At 38.4% G+C, this 21,297-nt stretch overlaps 2 protein-coding genes across 2 annotated transcripts; both read left to right on the top strand.

The window, feature by feature from the left end:
• LOC145479028 (RIIa domain-containing protein 1-like) lies at positions 1-2,906 on the top strand. Its single transcript, XM_081457275.1, has 4 exons — positions 1-285; positions 435-511; positions 1,266-1,312; positions 1,587-2,906. The coding sequence occupies exons 1-4, from the start codon at positions 190-192 to the stop codon at positions 1,673-1,675; spliced, it is 309 nt and encodes a 102-aa protein (XP_081313401.1). The 5' UTR covers positions 1-189; the 3' UTR covers positions 1,676-2,906.
• Positions 2,907-4,506: 1,600 nt separating this feature from the next.
• Positions 4,507-20,681, top strand: LOC145478536 (BOS complex subunit ncln-like). The gene is made up of 18 exons (XM_081456597.1): positions 4,507-4,789; positions 6,152-6,345; positions 7,191-7,335; positions 7,875-7,969; positions 9,048-9,131; positions 10,903-10,976; positions 12,058-12,087; positions 12,626-12,714; positions 13,807-13,931; positions 14,616-14,627; positions 14,773-14,957; positions 15,774-15,861; positions 17,100-17,138; positions 17,702-17,809; positions 18,401-18,456; positions 18,610-18,663; positions 19,347-19,425; positions 19,688-20,681. Exons 1-18 carry the CDS (start codon positions 4,615-4,617, stop codon positions 19,751-19,753), a joined length of 1,698 nt encoding a protein of 565 aa, XP_081312723.1. The 5' UTR covers positions 4,507-4,614; the 3' UTR covers positions 19,754-20,681.
• Positions 20,682-21,297: the final 616 nt, after the last annotated feature.

Here is a 21,297-nt window from a genome sequence, read left to right as displayed (position 1 = left end):
GGAATATTGTCAAAAATACAACTTAAAAATCGCTTGTCGTTCTCTTCCTTCGCACACTATTTTGTCATTCAATTCAAATGAAGGATTTTATCTTGCTGCTAAGATAATAATTTATATAACCGCGGCAAACGGGATATAACCGCGACAACCGACTCAAACTATAAAAGAGTTGAACAGCAAACATCGAACATGGAGGAAAAACAAATGTTCGGCATAAACGGTATGGAACAAAATGATGCTGGAGCGTTAACACCAGAGCAACAGCAAAAGCTTAATGACTTTAAGGTAACCTTGTTGTCGTTCTTCGTTAGTGCGAAATAGGAGTGAACCGAGACGTATGTTAATAAGGCTACAATTTACACTACTGTAGTAGACCTAGCCTATCGATCAACATTGAGCCTAAGCTTAATAATTATTCTTTGACACCTTCTCAGATCAACACGAGATTTGCAAATGAAAAATACTTGAGAGGACACCCGGAGGTCTCCTGTCTTCTGACGGGGTTTTTAGGGTGAGTGCTTTTTAAAACTAATGGGGCGGTGGAAGTTAAGAAATTTTGATAATTTTTTAGTTTAACCTCATTCATATATAAACTCCCGGATAGACTGGGGAAAATCAGAGATGAAATAAGATCTTTGGGTCTCCTTATAACCCAGTTTAACTTCCTTACATTTCTTTGATAAACTTGTAAAAGCTCGAAGAAAATAAATGGCGCATCTACTTTCACCTGTGTGTAAAATAAGTCACAGTCACTCAACTAATACTCAACTATCAGACTCGGTATCAGGCTCGGCCCTTCCCTTGGCCGTTCTGGTTGAAAAGAGAGCTCTGTTTACTTGGGCTGATAGTTGGATTGCTGGTTGGGCTTTGCATGTATACAATAATATATGAAGACCCTAAAAATAGGGAGGCAAAGTGGCCTCGTGGTTAGTGTGCTCATCTCCGGATTGAGCGGCCTGGGTTTGAGCTTTGGCTATTGGGCAAGACACTTTACTCTCACAGTGCCTCTCTCCACTCAGGTGTATAAATGGGTAATGGGAAACTTAATGTTGGGAGTAGCCCTGCAATGGACTAGCATCCCATCCAGGGGGGAGTAGAAATACTCCTAGTCACTTCACACTACAGAAACTGGGATAAGCTCCAGCCTGATGGGCCACTTGTCTCGTATACAGACTACGTCCCCCTTTAAAAATAGATGTAGATGGACATGCCCATGGGGCTGACTCATTTACGTATTATTGTTTCTGATTGAATTTGATTCACAGGAGTATCTTGCGAGAGAGACCAGAAAATGTTAGAGAATTTGCTTCAAGTAAGTGTCTGGGCTTGTACAGGAATTACTGTAGTATCTTTTACAATCCTTGTAAGTGACAACACTGGCTGTATAACGAGGGTTACTATAGACCTTCTGCAATCCCAAGACTTCTAGTCCCCAAGAAGGTGTCACAAAATACATTTGATGGAAATACCGGTAAAATTTGGTTCACATTTCTGTGAGACAGGTGTTTTTTGAAAGACTATTTGCCAACCTTTAAAAAACTGTAACTGCTAACAACATTTTTTACGTATTGTTATTACTTTTATAGAATACTTTTCAGATCCAGAATTGAACAGCAAGGTGGAAGCACAAGTTGCAGAGTTGAACAGCAGAATCAAAAGGACAAACAGACCATAAAGTTAGAATAATTTTACAGAAAACCCATGCATGCCAGAGCCTATAAGATAAGTTTTTAAGACTCACTGATGATAAGAAGTTGATAATATAATTTGTAGCCTGGTTGTTTGCAACTCTTAGGTCTGCAACTCTCAGGACATGATAGAAAACAAATAATTTCTTAGTTTTCTATTCTACCTGTTATACTATAAACTAGCTTTATTTATTTATTTGTTTTTGCATTCAGTTGTAAATATTAAATAAATAGATGTGACTCAGGCTGTACATGTATGAATAAAAAAATGAACAGTATTCATTTAGTTTTGTTACCACTGTATCTGTTGTAAATTATGTAGACAATGTGAAGTTGCTGTTCTAATAGTAGGGGTCAATGTCTCCCCATAATCATGTTAAGGATGATGCTTCCGTTTGTTAGTAAACACGCGTTTGGCAAAGCTATTTTTTAAGGGCAAGTTCCTATGGGAAACCCTAGTCTGTCCACAGACCCTGTATCTTGTCTACAGTATGTCGAGATCACAAGAAAAATGATATATAGATTTAGCCAAGCCTAAAAGCAGAGCTCCTGATTAAATAATTAACCATAAATGAAAAGAGGACATTTTTTCCTGGGACCAGAAACTCAAAATATGATCAATTGTGAGCATATCATTGTTCAGTGTGAGGTTTCAGTATTTTTTCTAGTTACATTTTAACAAACGATACCTAATGTGTACCCAAGATTGTAGATGTATCAAGAGACGATTGTGCAAGGAATATATCGGAAGGAAATTCAACAATGTGTCAGAGTTTAATTTGCGCCAAAATTGCATGTACTCCCTCCCTCTTCCCCAGAGTAATAACTTGGCTTGAGCCTGTGACCCAATCAAGAACCCAGTACCTGGTCAGCGGTCAACAAAAACACACAACCTCGATGAGCTCTTGGTCAGCAGATACCTTGTTTTGACAGCTGTCAATTAACTATAGCATGGATGTCCAATATCAAAGATGTACCTATGGTAATGGTGCTACTCTCTTGTTTTTCAAGGTATGGGGCATTGGGGCTTGGAATATGGACGTACGTACGGACAGTTGCGTGACAACCAAAATTTCTGAGATTGATGGGTTACCAAATTTTGTAAGGTATGGGGCTCCCCTTGCGTGGATTTGGCATGCAGGAGCTCAGCTATTTAACCATTGAGGATATGAATGAGTCAAACTCCAAGGCAAGTGTGTGTGTGTGTGTGATCGGGGGGAGGGGTGGCGTCCAGAGAAAGACAAAAGTAGACATTTTCTCCCATGCTTGAAGAAAAATAACAAGCAGAAAAAAAAACTCTCTGGACAAACTAGGGAAAGTTGGGGTCTTACATTTAAAGTTTTCATGATGTAGTTCAGACTAAAAGCTGGGTTTATGCATCAGTCAATTTCAGCAGTGCCCATGCCCCCTCCCCGGGCTAACTCCCAGGCATTAGCATTTTTTTAAAAAAAAATTGGGTAAATTCCCCTAGGTGGGAACACATAAGCTGTCCAAATGCCCTGGGGCGGGGACGAAGAAAGAGGGCAAATGCCCCGCCCCCGGGATCGTCGCTTTCCAACACTACAGTTTTTTTTATTAATTAGTGAATAAAACGTTCAACTGTTCAGTATTTTAATGCAACGGTAAGACTTCAAGGACAACAATACGTGAATTCGTACTGCTCTAAAACCTATTTCAAAGTCTTTTAACGACGAAAAAGTCAGGAAGCTTTTGGACAATTTATTATAATATTATAAAACCGCGCTGAAATTCCGGCGGACGTGCCCCCAGCCGCGAGCCATGATAAGTGCCTGTATTCACAGGCTACTTTTTCTGTGAAGAATCAACGCATTTTAAGTGATCATGCATTGTATTTTAAGCTCGCAAGATCTGTCTTGAAGATCGCACCATTTGAATTCGCAAACCTTAAGTATTTTAACTCCACTTTCATGAATTTAAAAAATGCTAGGCTAGTTTTGAATGCGAAATGCAGCGAAATAGTCGTGTTCACGTCAGTGATTGTTTTGTGATGAACAAAATATAGTTCACCTTGTACGTCATACACCTTGTCGCTTATATTTATATGCTTACAAGTAATGAAGAAAAATCTAAAATTGAGAAAACATACCTTTAAAAACATCTACAAGTTTCTCTAGTCCCTGACGGACAAGCTATTGTTCGACAAACTCCTCGTCTTTATCCAGGGCACTCTCGAAAACACGTGTGTCAAATGCCCGGGGCTCGCCCCGGGGTACGCAAATGCCCAGCTCCCGGGCCGCGATAAAATTGCGAATGCCCCACCCCCGGGACTGATAACGTGAGCAAATGCCCCGCGGTTGCCCGGGGGGGGGGATGGGCACTGCTGGAATTGACTCTGTGTTAAATTTGTGATGTCACTTCACTGTCAGAGATGGATCTAAGCGTCACACTTATTATCAGTCATGCAATGCTGTATTTTGAAACTTTTGACAGTTCAGTGAAGTCATAGTCTCCTCCATTACTATTACTAAGCTAAATAGAAAGATCAACATGGAGACATTCAGGAAATTTTAAAAACAAAAGAAAAAATGGGGGAAACCAGGGGCTCCCGCAGAAACAAAATGCTCAGTAGTTCAAACCAGGCAAAGAATTGTTATCTTCACACCACTGACACAGTTTAACAGAAAAATTGTCTGATGATCTGGAACAGAACTTATTTTAGACAAAAAAAAAAAAAAAAACCGTGACCCCACCCCTATACTTCTACACCCCAAAATGGATGAGAGGTGAAGAGAGACTGGGTCTAATGAAATGACCGCTTACCCGTAACAACACGTGCTCGGTCGAAGATGTTCAGCATTCGTGAAAACCAGTGAGAACTCGTGAGCGTAGCGAATCGTTGGAACCTTTGTGGACACGCACTACAACAAAAGCTTGTGAATTTTTGTTATTTATTGAGAAAAAAAATATGTGGGAGAACGTCCCTGATTTTCTGGAGCTGTTCAGGAACTTTCCTGTCTCCTTATCAGTCCTGTTTGTGGTGCCAGTTGTTCTTCTTAGTGGGCCCTCATCACCTGTCATGGCGGCGCACGAGTTTCCCGTGTTTAGAATGCAGCAATTTGACCTACACCAGACTCAAAGTGGTGAGTTATTCACCATAGAATGATAAAGTTATTTTTAGTGCATTTACTAACTAGTCATAGAGTGCCTGAATTTTGCTCAAAGACGCACTTCTCCTTTAATAGTACGTAAGTCTGAGTGAATGTCACATTATATGGCAGTAATTGCCATGAAATAAATAAACAATAGCCTCCATTTGGCTCGAAAATATGCTAGGATATTTGTCCGTGGACATCATCTGTTCTGAGAATCAAACATTTTTGCGAGAGTGTAGCTTGAGGAAAAGTATGAGCTTTGAGGAACAGATGATGTCCAAGGACAAATATCCGAGCATATTTTCGCCCCAAATTGAGGCTATTGTGTTTATTATTCTTCAAATCTTTTTCGCAACGCATGCAATTTTGAAAATTGGGGAATATTCTTGAATATTCCCCAGTTTTAGCTGTGGAATATTCAGTCACTTGACGTGTTTAGACTAATCAGGCGTGAGCAAAAATATTTGATGGATTGTAATTATTATTAGCCCCCTAGTTCAAACAGTGGTGGTGTTCCAGTAAAACCTCCCGGTATGGCCAAAGAGATGCCAACAAAAAAATAATTGAAATCTGGGAGATGGCCAATTTTACCTTTTCCACCCTAAAAACAGTTGTTCAAAGCAGAGCTCCATAAATTCAAACCCAAAAATGCATCGAAATATCGTAAAACTTCCCAAATAACTGGCCAAAATATACGTGAAAAATTATTTTATGCTTGCTTGGGACACTTGTTGAGTGGTACACAAGACTGAGAACTTACATACATGTAGGTCTATATCCAGGAGACTTGGCATAGATGTAGTACCCACCTCTCCTGTGCGACTACATCCCGTAAATGACCACTTTCTCAAAGTCCTGTAAATGACCGCTTTTCACAAATTATGCTAAATTTTGTCAAATCACTGTAGTTAGAACCTCTCATTGACAACCACACTGCAGCTAATGTTAGGGCTGATGATTTGAGGTGAATTGGGCCTTGGAAATGACTACATGCTATGACCCAAAATTTAAAGCCCCTATTGTCGTACTTGTCGTAAGAAACCATTTACTATGAGTGACCCTACAGGCTTGGCATTTGGGATGATAACTTGCAAAGGGTTGTCTCTGTTTTATTTTATAGGGGAAATTTTTTGAAAACCAGAACTTGTCAAAACTCAATTTTGAAACTTGCTAACTTACTCTAGAAAAGTTTAATGGAAGGATAAAAGCGGCTTCAAGTAAACTGTCTATCAATATGAGAACATTGTTGCACAAATTTGCAGAATTCCCTTCAAAACAACAGCTGGGTTGACTGAATTCATAAACTATCAATTATTATACTAAATGGATTGACATGGATTTCTCTTCCAGGCTCTCGTAGTTCATTGGTGAACATGGAGGCACGACCCATGACCTCTGACATGTTAACAAGACGCTGTGTGGTGACAAGGTTGTCAGACCTAACTATTGAGAGATTTAAAGAAGCTGTTCAATCCTTAGGGGCAGGAGCCATGCTAATACTGCTTCCAAAGAACACATCTGTTGCTTCCCTCGAACAAATGGAGGTAAAAAACACTTTTAAAGATGCAACAATTGGTTTATAAACAGAATTGCTGTACCGAAGTTGGCAACAGTGCTAAGTTTTGTAATGTACTGATTCAAACTTGAGGAAAAAGATAAGAGTTTGAATTTCATGTTATCAACCTGAATTCCTTTCTCCATGAATTGCACTCAGTTCGGTAACACTGTACCTTACTAGAGCCGAGAGGAGAAAGGAGACTAACAGCTTTGTCAAAAGCCACTCTTGATTGCAGATTTGTTGCCTTGAGTGGAAGAGAACGTTGCTACAATTTTATCACATTATATATGTACATGCAGTTAGAAAATGGCATGATTTGTTACATTTTTAAAGGCCTCGTCTATAATGTGATCTCTAGTTAGGTAAATCTCTGTGATGATATACTGTAATAATCTTAACACCTCTGATTCAGTAGGTGGCTATTTACATGCGACTTGCCATATCAGCTACACTTTTTTAATTGAGCAATTTGACCAAATCTGCCACAATGGCAGAAATATAATCCGAAAAGTGGACCTTCCATTTTTTTTTAATAAAATGGAAGGCCTAGCCTCGACCCTGCACCCCCCCCCCCCCCACCCCTTCCTGGTTACAGACATCTGTCCTTAATAACCCAGAGAAATCATAAATGTTTATTATGAGTTCTCTTTTGTTTGGATCTGTTATCGCCCTTTATAAAAGTCAAGGTACCGGTATATTTTTGTAATTCTCTCAGTACTCAGTACTGTTACAGTGCATGTACATGTAGGTTGTGGTTATTACTTGGCTTACATGTCTGTCCTGGATAAATACAAACAGTCTTTGTCAACATGTAATGTTGGTATTGTATAGGAGTGGCAGCAGCTGGAGAGAGATCTTTTAACTGTTGAGGTGCCTGTAGCTGTATATTTTGCTTATGAAGACAAAGAACTAACTGAAATTTATGATGATATCAAAACAGCTGTCACTAGTGACCAGGCTGGGTCAGCATTTGAAGGTATGCACAAATATTTAGCATGCTCATTTTACGGTGTGTTTCATTCAGAGGAGATGCTTATCATTTAAAGGATGACAGTTTGTGTCACGATAGCACTTTGCAAGAGCTTAATTAATTTGCAACGTAAGTTACATGTAGTCTGTTACAGTTATTATTATGACTGTACATGTAGCTGTGAAACAATTGGAATTATCATTTGATGTATTTTTTTTCTTCCTTTTCATTGACCAAGAGCTCACCACATGATTTGTCAGTGTCTCTCTCACAGATCAATTATTTGCCTTGGCCTTTGGCTTTGGCACATAATTATTAATCTGCTCACCACTTCCAAATCAGAATGTTTTGCTCAACTTTGTCCAGTGATATTGGTAAATTCATTCACAAATTAATTATTTTGATCAGTGTTTCAACAAGTTTAACTGTCATTATTTTATAACTTCCTGACATTAAAGGTGTAACCACACCCTGTCAAAAATACACCTCCCCTGTGTTTACTGTTACAAGAGTTATGCTACTTTTAATTCTTTTTTTTAATCTAGCTTTACTTGGAGTGGCTTCTGCAAGTGGTTATCAAATGGTTGTGAGTGTGGGAGAAGCCAAACAGATTAAAGATATGGCTATTACAAGTCTACAGGTATTGATAATGTCTGCAGTTTTTGATGTGATATTATTGTATGTATTGGTATGGGTTAGAGAAGTGCATGAGACCCCCACATAAGTGTAGCCATGTGCCATCCATAGAGTTTTCATGTAGTTTACAAGCATTTTAGGCCATAACAGACTACATGTACATGCATACACATATTTATATAGTAGTTTGGGTTTTTATTTTGGTCTGTTTACCCTTGTATGTGTACCTGTCAAGAGACTTATTAATTAAAGATAATTTCTGAGGAGAAGGGTAGATTGTTGCAAACAAGGTTGCCCACTGCCAGAGTGAAGTCCTTAATGAAACCCCTGGTCCTGTGCTTGGGAAGTGGTTCTTTTTTAACCTTGTTTTGGTCTGATTAGAAGTTCTTTTCCATCAAAGTGTCAGTCACATCTGCAGGAATTTTGTAATTTACCCATAAGAATATGTTATTAAATCCCTTTCTCCATGAATCACACTCAGTTTGGTTACACTGTACCTCACCTGAGCCGAGAGTAGAAAGGAGATTAACAGCTTTGTCAAAAAGCCACTCTTTCAGATTTGTTGCATAGAGTGGAAGAGAACTTTGCAACATTTTTTCACTGTACAACATACTTTTGGTATAGTGCATTTCACCTTCTGAGGAAAATTCTGATCCACAATCCAGGTCAAAAGTCCTTGGGCACACATTATTTTGAAGTGGGAAGTCATTATTTAATTTGCCAACTGCCCACCCCCCCCCCCCCCCACCCCCCACCAAATGTTGGATTAGTGGGTCTAATATGGATGAATCAACATCAACATTGTGTTGGGGGGTGGGAGAGAGAGGTGGACAGAAAGACCATACATTGGCAAAAGTGCAAACTGTCCCAATACTTTTAACCAGGGCTGTAGTCCATTGAACACAATTCACTCTGATGAAACTTATGAAAGTATAAAACTAGGGAGTGCTCTTATAAGAAGCTGAATAAAAGTAAAAGACCAAATGACATATTCAATAGGAAGTCTGTGCTACCTGGTAGGTGACTGTATACATGTAGTGTGTAGCCACAGTGTTTACTTGTAAATTCCATCTTTTTTTTAGGGGAAGTTGTCTGGAATTGGAATCGACGAGCAGCTTCCGACCATTGCCATTGTCACTCATTATGATGCGTTTGGGATGGCACCGGTAAGTGGAAACACAAGTCGTAATACCTGTATATATACTGGCTGTTTTTGTTAAATTTTGTTGAAATGACAAACAGTTTTCTTGCAAACAACAAAATAAAGATAGAGATTGTAGATGTAAGGAGGAACAATGTGACCATAAAAAATTACATCAAGGGCCATAATACTCGGCAAACTACAAGGCTGATTTAGCATCTGCCATGTTGGCCCCCTCTTGTAAGAGCAACATAAGTACTATAGTAGCAGTCATGGGTTCCAGATAAGTTTTCAAGGCAGGGCGTCAATAACAAATTCCAACTGGTCAATTCCCACTGCTCCCCCAAATCATTATGAACTTTCTGTTAATTTGTTGAGTCACGTAGCTGACCTTGTCAGGTTTTTGACCTGAGACCCTCACTCATCTGGAACACTGAATAAAGCAGACCTTTCAGTCTATACATTACAACTCCATGCTGCTGTAAGTTTGTCTTTCTCAAATGGCTTAAACTGCCGGATGTTGTACAGTAGCTTGAAGGCTTAGTTTATTCCTTTGGGCATTGCTTTTGGTAGCGTCCAAAAGCGTCTTGAATATGTTTGGTTTTATTCAGTTTTTAAAAAGGTGAGATATTTTGGAAGGAAACCTCAACAATGCTCAAGCAACTTCAAAAGACTTCACTAATAGCACAATTAAAGTGACCATGAGTGAACGACTTGTGAACGTATCCTTTTGTTCGTGATGTGTGAATGAACTCAAAGTAGTCATTGAAGTCATTTTATGGATTCGGTTTCTTTACACTGTATGTAACTTAAGCTTATGTAACTGAGAATACAGATCATATTGAGAGCTTTAAAAAGAGATCTTGAAGGAGCTGTTTTGTTCACGGGACGCTAGCGGCAGCCATTGTTAATTCAAGTGGGACCACATTTGGAATCATGCATCAGGATTGTTTTTCAATGCATGGTGAATGTCCAGGTCACTTAATGGATTTGAAATTTTCCTTTAACTACTGCTGGTAGTTAAGCGCGATGCTTGTAAGCTATTTAAAACTTTTAAAAGACTTCATTGAGAACATAGATATTGACCGATGTTTCTGGTCATTCTGTGGTGAAAATCCACTGAAACAAAATCTCTCTCTATCAATAAAAATATCTGGTTTGTTTCTGTATTCAATTTATTTTAACACACTTGTAATGTGTTGCAAAGCTGTTTTTAAATACTTTTCCCTGCCGTCAGGCAAGCTTCCTTTGGGAGCTTATGCGAAAAGGCAGTCTGCTGTTTTGGCAAAAATGGTGGCACCAGCTGTGGCGCACATCCTATGAATTTAAAATCTATCAAGCAGACATTATCATATGTAGTCCTTAGGGTTTTATTTCTTCTCTGTGAAATAAAAGAATATGTCTCACCTACATCAAAGAGTTCGCGGTCTTCGGAAACATGCCATGTTTTTGGCAGAACTTCGTTATGAATAAGTGATGAGTAAGAACAATAGACGGATTATATGAATACTCAATGACCGCAGAATTTGCAGTACACACTTAAAGCAGTGTGAAGTTGTCATTATTTATAGATTTCTCTCATGAAATTATTAACATACAGTTTCTGTTACATGTATGTTATTACATGTAAACATTGCATTTAGCAAGGTCTGAAATGCAAGTTACACCACCTCCTCTCTAAGTTTTGTCCATAATAACTTGCAGTACATCATCAGAAAGAAGATTAATTTAAGCATGTAAATGTTACATTCTCACTCCTTGTGTAACCTGTATGCAAACTTATTATATTTTTGTAGAGTCTTTCATTTGGATCAGATGACAATGGTAGTGGAGTTGTTGCTCTTCTGGAATTAGCAAGATTGTTTTCAAGGTCAATGAGAAATTTCAATCATGACAAGTAGTCAAGAATGTTTTATTCAACTTATCACTATAGTGCACAATCTTTCTCCATGAACTGTGCTCAGTTTAGTAACACTGTACCTCACTTGAGCCAAGTGGAGAAGGGAGATTAAACAGCTTTGTCAAAAGCCACTCTTGTGCCATGTGTTGTCTTGAGTGGAAGAGAACTTTGCAAAATTAACTGCAAAAGATAGAATGGTTTTCAAAGGGAAATCTTTGTTTGGAATATTTTCCTCATTAGTAGAAGCAATTCAGTCTGTTCAAGCTAGAGAAATTAAATCAGTTCTGAGTACTGAAGGACTTGGCATGATTAACTGTTTCAAAGAATTTTGTGTTGGCTGTATTAGATACTTTTGGTGGCATGCAGGTTTAAAAACTGAAACTGTTACCCAGGTATGGGCTCATTAGTGCTTTTGACACCCAAAAAGTGCTATTTTTGAGGGGCAATATCTCCTACAATGTGACATTTGAAGAGTTAAAACGTTCACTTATCACTAAGTTTAACAAGCTCTTTATAAAATAACTGTTTGGAGTCAATATATGCTGCATATTTCATGATGCCCTTTGTACACACAGTTATATGCTAATCAGGCAAAATGTATATAGTGATGTCAGCAACGATTGCCATATAATTGTTTTAATTTTTGTGGTGTTGCACATATACACTGTACATGTACATGTATTTCTAATCCAATCTGTCAAATTCAGCTGAACTCCATAGAGTGATTGATATTTAAATCTCTTCCAATATCAGTGTTTTTAACGTCAGTGCAGTTGGTAACAAATAAACAAACAATACAGACTTTCTGAACTTATCCTGTCCACTGTCCGTAAAATATGATTGTGACGTAGTCAGTATTATCATCTAATCCTCTTTGTCCCATTGGTGACATTTCTGCATAACAAGATAAGTTTGGAAAATAACTAATGTAGAAAGGATGGATAATCTGAAAACAAAGCTGCGTTAAAGTTTTTGACATTGCCTCTTGTTTGTAGGTCTTGTTTCCTTGAACTTCTGCCATTTGTTAATGACCTTTACTTTCAATTTTCAGATTGTACTCAGATCCTAGAATGCAAGCAAGGTATCCTTTTTAAGGACACATTTAATTCGTACATGTAATACATTATTTATTTGTGCTTGATACTTTTTCATACTTAATCAGATAACTGTTGTGAACAGAAATGTTAATTTAATGTAGGATTTCTGGAATACAGTCAGTGAAAATCCAGGGCTGTTGATAAGGGCCGTAACCTTTAACAGCTGCTACAGCTGAGTATGTTTGATGGGCCCTTGATGTTAAGGGTGAACTTGCTGTGGTAGTGTATACAATTCACCCAAAAGAAACAAGTTTGCTATGGGTGTGAAGATCAAGGCTACAGGTGAATGGAAAGTTAACGACAGTCCTGAAAATCTTTTTTAATACTAAAGTGGTGCTTACTACATGTAGGTACCAGAGCTTTTTCCACTGTCTGTGCCATAATGTGACCATGCAGGAGTATGAGAACCTTCCTAAGTGGGACCCCAGTCTATCATTGGTTATCCATCAACAGAATTTTATCACAGGTATAATATAGTTATTTCTGTTTTGTATTTATTAATTCAATCTTGACGACAAATAGATACAATTTGGTGTTCTTTCTTTCTGGTGGTGGAAAATTTAATTACCAAGGTACTAAGAGATGGCTTGAAGACAATCTGGACAATCCTGGTTAGTGCACTAGTTTACTTTCTCCCACCTTGTAGTTTGTAACATTCTCTAATACTTTATTTCCCACTTTTGTAGATGCAAAGTAGCATTGCTTAGACCCATAAGGTGATAAACTATTTTTTTTTACTAACTACTAATCCATGTTAAAAGAAGCAATGACACAAATAAATACTGGTAAATCAGCTCAAGAGAATTTTTTAATATTCATCTGTGCTCCCATTTAGCACATGTATGTCTACTTGTAAAGCGTGGGCCAAAATATGAACAACACTTGTCATGAGTTCATACTCTCACTCTCAGGTGGCTTGATGCTCTCTTGGGGTCACAGCTTCTCTTTTTGAATCCAGTGTGTTATCACCAAATGTAAACCTTCTATTGACAAACATTTTCTTTAGAGTTGTAAAGAGTGTGCACTCATTTGATCCACTTTTTTGCGAGCAACTGCAAGAAGTGAAGGTGACATGGCTGAGTACATGTAGTTTGGAGTGTTGGATTTGAAAGCTGGAGGTTCCTGGTTCAAATCCTCCACCCTACCGCTATAAGAATTCATTTCTCAGTAGCCCTGAGTTCAACTCCTTGACTGCATCATGTAAATAGCCAAATAGTCAGCCTCCCGTCAGTTAGGAATCATAATATTATGTTCTATTTGTAATGTTTGTGTATTTATATTTTACATGCTCCCCAGTTAGTACACCGGTGCTAAATACAGTTAACTTTAAGTAAAGAAATTTATATATTTTAATTAACCTTTGTCCTTAAACCCTTGACTCAAGCTCATTCTCATTTTGCCAGTAAATGCTCAACTTCAATACATGTACATGTAAGTACAAATCAATGAGCAAAACAAACAGTGCAACACTCAAAGGAATAGCAACATACTGATCACTGAGCTAAGCCTTGCCCTACAGAGAGTTAACATGTTGTGAAAAGGAGCACTCAGACACCTTTTCAAAATTATCTGGCACTTCAAGCATTAGGTAACTTACAAAGGCACAAATGAAGTTGTTTGCTTTCTTAGTCAAGTGTCTAGATAATGCTTGTTGTCAGTAGCTGTGATAGCCCTAACCTATTTATATTCTTGTTTCTCAACAGAGACAAGTGTGCTCAGTGATGTGGACTATGTGTTATGTCTGGATAGTATTGCAAACACGGATCAGTTGTTTCTGCATGTCTCCAAACCTCCAAAGGAAGGAACTCCTGCATTTGCCTTAGTTGAGGTACAGTGTAAACTTGTGAAGATACATGTATGATTGATCATTGCAGTTATGCACACAACTCAAGCAGTTGTGAAATTAAAGCCTGAATGAGATTTGAACCCATGACCTCTGTGATATCTGTGCAGTGCTCTACCAATTGAGCTATCAAGCTAACTGGGAGCTGGCCACTTTGTGAGTTCGTAATATACCCGTAGAAGGTGAAGAATACAAGTGAATATATGAAAGTTCATATATTTGAACTACAGAGAATGATAAGAAGATACAGTAGTGTAAACTTATATTGAACATACTAGCTACACTATGTGTTGTCTTTTGCATTATCATTTTGGTGCATATTGAAGTGGTCCTTTATGATGCAGGTGGAGATGCATTGGCCTCATGGCTAGTACGCTTGACTTCAGATCGAATGGTCCAGGTTCAAGCCCTGGCCAGGGACATTGTGTTGCATTCCTGAGCAAGACACTTAACACTCACAGTGCCTCTCTCCACCCTGCGATGGACCAGGACCCCATCCAGGGGGGTGTAGAAATACTCTTAGTCGCTTTATGCTACAGAAACTAGGATAAGTTGTGGCCTGGTGGGCCACTTGGCTCATATGCAGACATTACCTTTATGATGCAGAACAAAGCTTTTAAAAATGGCATTGCTTTTACTAATAAGGCATTACTCTTATTCATTTCACAGGAATTCAAAACGGTAAGAGAGACTGATGCAGATGCTGTGATTTATTGTGTTAATACCGGTATATTTTTAAAGAAATCTCTGTTGTTGTTTTTTTATGTGACTGTGTAGAGTTTACAGTGTAAATATTTAAAATGCAACTTTCTAATTTCATTACTAGGTAGCAGAAGCTATTTTCAAAGAAGTGAACTTTACTATGATACACAAGAAAATCAATTTGGCTGAAGAAACATTGTCATGGGAGCATGAGAGGTTTTCACTTCACACGCAGCGTCTTCCTGCTGGAACTCTGTCTCACTTTGAAGACCCTCAAGTCTTAGGAAGATCATCAATCTTTGATGTTAGGTGGGGTTTATTGACGTGGCCTCTTGCATACATTTAATTTCTAAAGTTCATAATTGGAAAACATCACCCAATTTCATTTTCAAAATATTAAAAAGAGAACACTCAAAATGACCTTCCTGCTAAGTACATGAAACTTTCATTTGAATGTGACATACTGAACCAGGATTCTAATCATTTTGGCATACAGAATAATACCACATGAAACTATGGTGGAATTCTGATTTCTTGAACCCTCCATTTCTCAAACCTCGTAGTGGCTCAAACCTACATGTAGTCTACATGTAGACCCTCTTTTTTGTCTTTAGTTTGTCAGGATTGCAAGCAGAAGTATCAACTGCAGGGGATTTGAAAACGTCTGAATGCAAGGGGTGGCCCTAGAGTTTAAATTTTTTGCATCTGCTTGGTGGCCGCATTCACATTTTGCACTCAATCTTACACACTTGAAGAGAAATAACTTGTAGCCAAAATAAAGTCTGTGGACAGACTACCAACCCAAAGTAGTTTCCCCTGGATTTGTCTTGACAAGATTTCACTTCCATTATCCTGTGGGCTTCACCTTCTACATAGTAGTATCATAATCAGTACCTCATACCTTGTAAGGCTACTGCTCTGTGGGTTTTGTGTGCTCACACACTGAGAATTTAAGAACAGACTGAAAAGTAACAATCACCTTGTACATTACAACAAAGAGTAGCATGTGAACATGAAAGCATGGCCACACAGAACTTAACTGATTATTGAAACTCTATTTGTGGTTTTAACATTATGGCATCCATGCATGTGTATTAAAAGTCTTTTCTATCCATCTTGTTTCAGGTCATCTGAGAATGATAACAAATTAGAGCGCAATATAGAATTCATTGCTGAAGTTCTTGCTAGGCATATTTTTAATTTAACAACAAAGGTGAGCCCCCTATGCCTTAGGTGAATGAATTCTGATTACTGTTTTCTTGTTATTAACTTTGGCAGTCACATGCACTTGTAAGTTTCAATGTTCCTTTCTCCATGAATTGCACTCAGTTTGGAAACATGGTACCTCATCTGAGCCGAGGGGAGAAAGGAGATCAACAGCTTTGTCAAAAGCCACTCTTGTACAGATTTGTAGTCTTGAGTGGAAGAGAACTTTGCAATAATTTAACTTATGTGACACTTCTTTGAAGGACTGATTTTGTATCTTGCAAGCTGTTGTAAGGTCACCAGCCCATAGAGTTGCATTATAATAATTGAAGGACTGGTTGATGACTTCTTCTTTTTTCTTCTTCTTTTAATTTTCTTATTTGGTTTGAATGATTATACTTGAAGCACAGTAGAAACACACCAATAAGAACCCAGCAATTTAGATTGTGTAGGCTAGAATTAAATTACTGTTGATAATTTAAACCCGCACTATATAAGATATTGTAGAAGCTAGCACTTGAGAAAAGTATTTTTTTTTGTATGAGGTATGAATGTGGGTGATCTAAGCTGGGTTAATTTGTTGACATGAGAAGAACCCTAAAATCAATCAGGGTATCCGAAGCAGAGTGTGTGCAGTATTTACTTACTCTTAGACATAATTATATTTTTCTTGCACATAAGAGTTAATATTAACCCCCTTTGCCTCTAAGAAAATAAGTACCTTTGTAAGAAGCTACATGTGAATAGCTTAAATTCTCAGTAGTGACCTATTATGGTTTCCTCTGTGAGCGGTCAAGATGAATTGAATGCTGCGCTGTGATTACCCAAGTGGGCAAGAAGGTACTATCTTGCCGCAAGAAATTAGTGTTCTCTTTCAGTAACAATAAATCCTCTATTGACCAAGCTTGTTCAGTAAAAATGGCTGGATATTGGCCTCATTTTTTTGCATGTTTATGGTCCTTGACTCCTTCTCGGTCTGTAAATATGCAAAAAAAAAAAAAAAAAAAAGAACTTGGCCAATTTCCAGCCTCCTTGACATCACACTCGGTCAATAACCCATATGCACATCTAATTCTATAAGAACCTTTCTAGCCTAACCTGGACAAATCTTTGCTCTTGAAGAGAGGGGTTTTTACTGTAATACAGATGTGACTTTTACTTGATGGTTACTGAATGTTTTTAGGAGTCTGAAGCAGAGTCTAAATCTACACGGTATCTGGTAACATTCTTTTGTATGTTTTGCAGGGTTTTCCAAAGAGTATGAGAATCTTTAGTGCTTCTATGGTGAGTAGAAGGAATCCTCTACTGTTGGAAAGTATGTTGCCATGAATTGGTGGCACGGATGGCACAGTGGTGAGAGCATTTGCTTCCCTCCAAAGTAGCGTGGGTCTGATTCTGGCCCAGTGTCATATGTGGGCTAAGTTTGTTGTTGGTTTTTGCCTTGCCCCAATGGTTTTCTCCAGGTTCTCTGGTTTCCTCCCTCCACAAAAACCAACTTCTCTAAATTCCAATTCAACCAGGATAGAGGACCCGCATGAAACCAGCTAAGTTTGATGTGGCTTCCTCTCTAAATATTGTAATAATATTATTTATTTATTTATTTATTTAGTTTACTTAATGAATTATCTTTGCCTTCCTTGAAAGCACTAACGTCTTTATTTGTTATGCCATGTTGAAATGTCAGTAGTCTACAGTTTTTGTCCACAATGTGGTCATTTATTGGTATTTTACTAGTTCATTTGTCACTCTAAACTTCCTTATTACCATGTTTTACCTTATTACCAATTTTTTTAAAATTTATTTTGAGGTACACATATTTGTGTGATAACGCTAGTTGTTTTCCTTAGGCTGTAGATTCACATTTTGTTAAAACCTGGATGGATTACCTAGGCTCACAAGCACGTGCGGCTCAGTTGTTTCATAAGGATCATCCATTTCTTACAGGACTAGAACAGGTATAAAAGTTGATTTGATCTTTCAGCTGCCAGACTTTGTGTTGAGACATGATTGATACATGCATTGTGAAATTAATTTTTGCTCAACGTTGGCCAATATATATTGTAAGTTGGAGTTGAAAGTGTTTGCAAGTCTAGAGTGTAAATTTCCTCTACTAATTGCCGTACATTTCTTTTGTTACTACTGAGAGATTGGCACTAAATGGTGATAATTCTACCTCTACTTGTGAATTTGCTTAAAAAGTTTTCATGTTTTATTAATTTCATCAATACCTCATTGCATCCACTTTTGGCAATACAGTGGCCACTTTGAATTGTAATTCCTTTTCAAATGGCTATTATGGGATACTCAGGGGGCAAATACTTACTAATTTGCTCTCTGAGCATCCCATAATAGTTACTTGAAACAACAGAATTCAAAATGACTGCTGTATTGCCAAAAAGGTCCATTGAAATCATAGATGTAGAGTTGCAAGGTTTTTTGAGGGGCTACCACCAGAGCATTGTGCTTATTTTGTTTTGAAATCCAGCAGCACCTTTTTAATTTTGCTTTTTTTTCTGTACTTAAAATTTGTTTATTTATGTTAACAGAGTTTCTCAAAATATGTCAAGGATGTAAAGAGGGTCTCAGCTAAAGCTGATAAAAGGTGAGGACTGTAGTGTTGAAAATAACAATAAGTAGTGATAATGATGTTGCCGTCAATGTCACTTACTTGTGGTTTTCCCATCAATGAAAGTGTACAATGCAAAACCCTAAAACTCTTTAAAAATTTCAATGTTTATGTACCCAACTTTTGCAGGGACCCTGAATTTGTGTTTTATGACAGGCCAGACACGACCATGTTTGCCTATAGGTAAGAACTGATCATTACGTCTTTGGCAAATAGCATACCTTCAAATAGGACACTATTCTAAATTTAGGTGTGTTCCTGGGCTGACTAGAGGTGACTGTGTACAAAACTAGCCATAAAAGTGGTTAAAAACTGAATTTGGTGCTTTTTGTCAAATTCATTCTCTTGGGTAGGTGTTTCCACCGCTCCCACAGGACTGGTCTTCAGGAAGGAGCGAGTCTCCTTTCCTTCACAGCAGCTACGAATCACACCTAAGCACTTGTGGGCTAGGGGGAAATAGGGAAAGAGTATGGCTGGGAGGTGGAGGGGTGCACAACCGGTCATAACCCCTCAGGGTGGTTTTGTACCTAAACCTGTGCCATAAAATGTGAAACGTGATAAGAACTTGTAATACCAGAAACAGGACCAGAAATGTATTATTTTGATCTCCATCAGTGTGAATGAAAAAGCCAGAGGTACTTTTTTTATGGAATAACATCATCTACTTTGTAGTTCTAACACAATTATTGCGTTGTCAGCCACTCGTTCAATATATGTGTAGGCATGTTTTGCTTTGTTTTATTATTTTTTTTTTTCAGTCATAACCTTTCATGAAATTTTTCAGGTTATTTGCAAGGAATCAAATTTAAGCATGGTGCCTTTTCAGTGTGAAGCATCAAAGTGAACATCTTGTGATTTTGTTGTAGGGTGAAGCCAGCCATATTTGACTTGTTTCTTGCCCTTGGCATTGCATCGTATCTTGGTGTGTTCTATCTGGCCCTTGTGGTAAGTGTGTTCTTATTTCTTATAATAAGTATGGTTTACGACCATTCCTAGCCATCCATCTACGCAAATCTTCTTGACTTTGCCGATAAATGCAGTGCATAGCTCTTGCACTTCGTCGGAGTAGCCCTTTGGACGCTTCGGAGGCCTATGGATAATTTTCTTTGATATGACAGGCATGCAGAGCGTGCAGAAAACGCAATTTTACCAAAGCTCTTTCTAATTAACAAGGTCACCGAGATTTTCTTTATTGTTTTTGGTACAGAACTTCTCCATTTTAACCGAAATTCTGCCAAGACCAGTATCGAATTTAAAGCCTAAACAGCAGTGACCATGTGAGCAGGGATGGAGAAGTCAGAGCCAGTGTACTATCATGAGTGGACTGCTTTTACATCTGCCAATTATGGTGTGGTTTCTTTTGGTGTTGTTTCATAATGTAAAGTTGAAGCCGTGGCATGAAGTCTGGTTGTACTGCACGGTCGGCCAAATTTTTAGTACCCTTTTTTGCAGAGTAGATGGAATAAATGTGTCAAGCACAGAGGTTTCTTTTCTTGTTTTCAAATTTGCCTGGCATGATATTTAGTGTCACACATCGGTACGCAATAGTTGCCATTCAGTTGCAACTCCTTTACCAACAGCAACAAAGAAAGAAAACGAACTTAACGGGAATTACCTTATCAACTTTTGACAAACATGACAAACTGTAGTAAGCCTTTTTACGAGGAAGCAGACGCTCGAAAACTCTTAAGAGGTTAATTCTCAAAAGAAAAACAGATACAGGACGTTGTTGACTCACTGTCATAGTATGGGAGATTGACTTTCCAAGTAATCAACTCTTTAATTCTTAGTGGCTTCTGTTCTAAGTGACATTCATACCCCAGAGAGCGACCACCTTAGCCGCCTTTTTAAACTTTTTTTTCATGGGAGCAAGGTTACACGGTCGTTTTATTTTGGTAGCGTTTCTCATTATTGTCCCGGCACAACGTTCGGACATTGTTTACTAGTGCTTCCCAACAGAACCCTACCCTGGGTCCAAGTGGGCACATGCTTCAGGATCTCATGTAGGTTTTCGAGCGGGTCACAGCAGCTGAAAGACCTGGGGTTACCGTATTCCCTCATGTAGGCTATGTAGGTATGTGCGGCCCCAAAGTGTAGGGTTTTTCAGCCGTTTTGGTCATAAACAGGGTATGATTTTAGCACTCTAGTCTTGAATTGGGTATGATTCTTAGAAGAGGCTACTTTTTAATCATTACCAGTAAGACCGTCAACAAAAGCCCTTCTAACTTAAGTTCAGGCAACTGTGCCAGGCGCAACGGTCATAGATAGGGTATCGAATTTTTGGTCAGGTCATAAATAGGGTAGCAAAAATCGCAGATTTAGGTCATAAACAGGGTAAGGATTTTGGGAAGTGGGCCGCATACCCCCACCCAACTTTTCTGGGAGTAACCCCTTCAGGCTGAGAGACTTAAACGAGACCGGGAAAAACGCGCAAGAAAAGATTGTGGCGTCCAGGGCATAGTTTTCTCAGTTTTCCCCCATTGGTCTCGGGCTTATTTTCGAAAATGTAGCCTTAAGGGTGCGTTTCTTTGGGAAACTCCTAGATTGGATTCTTGAATCCGAAAACTGAGTTTGCGTTTCAAGATCACGCAGATCATGGTGCATTAAAGGAACCGAAGAATCCACTCTAGGCAAGGATTCTTCAATTTCTCTGATGCATCGTGATCCGAGTGATCTTTGATCAATCTGTTTAGTAAAGAAATACAAAATCCGGTTTCGGATTTAAGAATCCAGTCTTGAATTTTACCGGCAAAGAAACTCACCCTTACATGTTTGCAGTGAACTGATAAATCTTGCTGTGTTTTTTTAATTATCAGA

Source organism: Orbicella franksi, chromosome 1 (assembly GCF_964199315.1).
Source record: "Orbicella franksi chromosome 1, jaOrbFran1.1, whole genome shotgun sequence".
NCBI lineage: Eukaryota > Metazoa > Cnidaria > Anthozoa > Scleractinia > Merulinidae > Orbicella > Orbicella franksi.
This window is presented reverse-complemented; position numbering and strand designations above follow the sequence as displayed.